The sequence below is a fragment of the Triticum dicoccoides genome, chromosome 4B (genome assembly GCF_002162155.2).
Source record: "Triticum dicoccoides isolate Atlit2015 ecotype Zavitan chromosome 4B, WEW_v2.0, whole genome shotgun sequence".
NCBI lineage: Eukaryota > Viridiplantae > Streptophyta > Magnoliopsida > Poales > Poaceae > Triticum > Triticum dicoccoides.
Genome location: NC_041387.1, coordinates 396,481,561 through 396,485,771, shown reverse-complemented (window position 1 = coordinate 396,485,771; position 4,211 = coordinate 396,481,561). Strand labels below are relative to the sequence as shown.

The 4,211-nt window shown below is 46.7% G+C and overlaps 1 protein-coding gene across 1 annotated transcript; it reads right to left on the bottom strand.

Annotated features, from left to right (window-relative positions):
- Window positions 1-253: 253 nt before the first annotated feature.
- Window positions 254-3,903, bottom strand: LOC119296299 (DEAD-box ATP-dependent RNA helicase 24-like). The gene is made up of 5 exons (XM_037574704.1): window positions 3,243-3,903; window positions 1,333-2,561; window positions 1,152-1,188; window positions 637-1,060; window positions 254-513 (listed from the first exon to the last, which is right to left on the bottom strand). The coding sequence occupies exons 1-5, from the start codon at window positions 3,799-3,801 to the stop codon at window positions 462-464; spliced, it is 2,301 nt and encodes a 766-aa protein (XP_037430601.1). The 5' UTR covers window positions 3,802-3,903; the 3' UTR covers window positions 254-461.
- Between the last annotated feature and the right edge of the window lie 308 nt (window positions 3,904-4,211).

The following is a 4,211-nucleotide window of genomic DNA, read 5'->3' as shown; positions in this document are numbered from 1 at the left end:
CACGTCTCCAGCAACAACAAAGCACATTAAAAAGAAAGTAATGTGGCCACAAGCAAGCAGGCACACAAGAGATACATCACATGATTCCTCATTTCGGATGGTTTATTTGAACTGCAACTCCCCGGCATCTCTATCCTGATTTCATAAGAGATGATATGTAATGGTTCCGGAGTCAGCAGATTGACATACTTTTTGTAATGACACTGACCAAAGAGTAGAAGATTAGTGTGCCTAAACTTAAGGCAAGAGATGATAGGTGTCTCAAAACCAAATTTACCATACTCGATAGTGATCTCCACATTTTGATAGGACAAACATAAAGAATAGACAATTCAGTTGGGTGTAGGAACAGCAATTTTATCATTCACATCATGTAATCTACAATCTACAACAATATGTTCCGTGAAGGTAACAAAACAAAACTGGAGGCAATTTTGGTACATTTGGAGTTCAAAAGCCTACTAGCGATCCCACCCAGATGGCCGCTTTCTCTCCCTCCGTTGATCCTTCGAGCTGCAATATACGGGAATTTTGAACGGTGGTTAGCACACTGAATACTGAGCATGGCCAAGTACTAGTACTGGAAATATCAGCAGGATGATTATCTGCACCGACTTATCATCGCGAGCCACATACCTTTCAGGGTTTGTGTTCCCGTTTTCGTTAGTGTTTCCTGCTGGCCTGGACGCAGGAACAAATGAGGGCGCCGGTGGTGCTGGTCTCGCTGCACCTGAATCCCCTCCTATGGTACCACCGGAAACAAAACCACGAAGTGCAGGTTTTACAAAAGGTGCACCCCTCAAAGGTGCACTGTTGCCTGGCGCACTCGAAGACGCCGAGACAAAGCTACTCTTAAAATTTTGCATCATCCCCGTCTTCAACACGTTTACAGTGGCAGATCTTGGAGCAGGTACTTGTGGCCCTGATTCAGAACCATAGCCAATGCCAAGGCCAAAATCAACTCCACGTATGCCACGCCCACGCCCACGCGCACCGCCACCCCCGCCGCCGCCCCCACCACCACCTCCACCACTCTTTCCTTTGCCACCTTTCTTCCCACCTGGTCAAGCATAATTATTTCGTTAGTATAATCAGTTTCCAAAAGGATGCATCTATATCACCTCCTGTGTAACTAAATAAACAGGACGAACCTTTTCTGGAGTCACGGTTAGCTCTGAACCTGCCATCCTGGAATTCAAACAACAGTCGGTTTAGAATAGGGGTTGTACTCATGGTAGGATGACTAGGCAAACTATAATAATAGTACGTATTTTAGCAGCTGACAGAACAGAGAACACGTAAAATTCACAAAATAAGTTACCAGGAACCCACCTTCATTGCCAGGTCCATAAGTTCGTTGGGCACATCTTGACCAGCAGCAATTAAACTATGAACCAATTCACCTGCAAATCGTGATTCTTTCTGTGTAATAAGAGTATATGCGGTGCCATCTTTATCACCAGCCCGGCCAGTTCTTCCAATGCGGTGAATATGCATATCCATTTCTTTTGCAATATCAAAGTTGACAACTGTTTTAATTGACTTTATGTCCAGACCACGTGCAGCAACATCAGTTGCAACAAGAACATGGTAAATCCCAGACTTGAACTTCTGCAGTGTCTCCATCCGAGATGCTTGATCCTTGTCACCATGAAGTGCAGCAACTTTGAATCCATGCTGATTCAACTGGTTCTCAACCTCATCGACTCGAGCCTTCTTAGTTGCAAATACAAGCACGTCTCCATCATCAATCATACCAGGCATTTTCTCGAGAAGCCATGGCATTTTCTCAGCATCAGAAGGGAGTACATTCACAACTTGTTTAATGTCTTCATTAGCACTACCAACTTGACCAACTGTGACTCGAATAGGGTCAGTCAAAATTTCTCTAGCCAATCGTTCCACTTTGTATGGCATTGTTGCAGAAAAAAGCAAGGTTTGTCGGTCTGGTCTAATTTGACCAACAACGGATCGTATCTGAGGCTCGAACCCAAGATCAAACATGCGATCAGCTTCATCAAGAACCAGATAAGTTGCCCTAAACATCTTCAGTGCCTTCATCTTAAGCAAGTCTATCAGTCTCCCTGGGGTAGCAACGACTATTTCACAGCCTGATTTCAGTTCTTTAAACTGTTCAAATTTGGAAACACCACCATAAACAGCAGCAACTTGAAGATTGTAAGGCTTTGCAAACTTCTTAGCTTCGAGATATATCTGATGTGCCAATTCTCTTGTTGGAGCACATATGACTCCTATTGGACCTTCTTCCTTCTGAAGCTCAGGCTGATCCATAATGTGAACAATCATAGGGAGTACAAATGCTGCGGTCTTGCCTGAACCAGTTTTCGCAATACCAATGATATCTCTACCTGAAAGGACAATAGGTAAAGCCTGGCACTGAATTGTTGTCGGCTTTTCATAACCCTGCTTGGCAATAGCATTCATCAATGGAACAGGAAACCCACAATCCTCAAAGTTTTTAACTGGCCTTGGCACATCAAAGCCTGAAACCCGGATTGCCAAACTTTTCATATAATCAGACACCTCTTCCACACTCATCCCTACAAGAGACAAATAGAGAAATTCAATAAATACCTTCAAGTAGGAATTGCCAAACCATAAACAATGAGCAAGAACAACCAGCAAAAGTTATAATCAATTTACATCATGCTAGTTCGCACAAACATGTACAAGTACTTGCAAGATTTCAGTTGCAATGGCTTGTAACATAAAGAGACTTCATTACACTAATTATTTAGCAATGTCAGCAGACGGGGAACGAGACACCAGATGCACAACAGAAATGTATCAATTTCTTAAGAAATTGATTAGCAATCAAAGTGAATACAGCGCTGAAAAACAAAGCAATATTATGGCTCTCTGACTGTTGTCTCACGGAGGGTAACTGGAGACTGGCGATTGTGTAAAGAAGTGATGACGCGGTGCCTGCCATCTCAAAATAACAGAGATGCATCTATTCTAATAGCCAACACTCGAACAATAAGCATGGAATTCAAAATAGTGATCCCGGACCCTTGTAGGGCATCATTTTTGTTCACAGCCAACAGAACATTTGGATGTTAGCATCCAATATAGACTATTCTGGTTCATCCCTTGTGACCTCTGGTCAGGCTTCATATGGTGAGATCAAACTGAAGTAGCTTAACAGTGTAACCTACACAGGACGCCAATTTAACAGTTAACGATACATAAGCTCAATCAAACGGTAAGATATGCTTCACCTGAAACTGACGGCTTCTCCTCGTAGAAATCCTTGGTGAAGGGCTCGTACTCGATGGTCGAATGGTCCAGTGGTGGTATGGGCTCTATCTTCCTCTTGTCGACTACTATGGGGTTGTCGTCGGAGTCGTACTCCATCATGCCGGCGTCGACGGCCTTAGCGGCAGCGTACACCTCCTCGTCGGAGTTATACCCAGCGTTCATGACGTCGGCAGCAAGCGTGAGCCCGGCGTCCTTCTTGGCCCGCAGGAAGCTCTCCATTGGGTCGTCGTCCTCATCGGAATCCGCGGGGCGGAGTGCCTCGGGCTTGGGCGGCGGGGGCGGCGCGCGGATCTCCTCCTGGATCTCTGCCATGAACGCGTCGAGCGGGTCGATCTCGTCGTCCTCCGCCTTGCCGCCCTCCGCGGCGTCCGAGGGTGCGGCTGCGTCGTCAGAGAAGGCGATGTCGTCGAGGTCGTCATCGGCGGGGACGTAGAGGCGCGGCGCGGGTTGGGAGCGCTCGAAGCTGTATGGGGTGGGACGCGGGATGCTGAAGCCCTCGAGCCTCGGTCGCTTCGACATGGACGGCGGGCAAGGTGGAGGTAGCGACGGGCTAGCTAGGGTTTGTGTAGCGAGGCGGGGAGGAAGACGATGGACACGGAGGGGTCGGAGAGAGCTTGGCGCCGGTTGGTTGGGTCGCTCGTGTGGTGGGCCGGGTACTGGACGGGTCTGACGCGCCCGTGGGCTGAAGTCGGTTGCGGCATAGCTTATCAGGCCGAGTGTTGTTTGATTGGCAACGGCGGTTGGGCCTCGCCGACTCACCAGTTCACCCTTCAAGCTCCTGTGACCGAAATCAGAGTACTAGACTCAAAAAAAAAACTAGTTAAGGAGTACTCTTTTAAAGATCACTTTCACCTTTTCATGTGTGTCATTTGTCGCAACCTGAGAATTTTTTTTCATACATCTGTTTATTCAAAACATTTTTATCTCTT

What these genes read in the sequence shown, in the direction of transcription:
- LOC119296299 (XM_037574704.1), bottom strand. Translation starts at nt 3,801, where the DNA reads ATGTCGAAGCGACCGAGGCTCGAGGGCTTCAGCATCCCGCGTCCCACC. An exon ending in TTATGGACCTGGCAATGAAG is followed by an intron (nt 1,189 to 1,332) that starts GTGGGTTCCTGG and finishes TTTGAATTCCAG; the next exon opens with GATGGCAGGTTCAGAGCTAA. An exon ending in GGGAACACAAACCCTGAAAG is followed by an intron (nt 514 to 636) that starts GTATGTGGCTCG and finishes CGTATATTGCAG; the next exon opens with CTCGAAGGATCAACGGAGGG.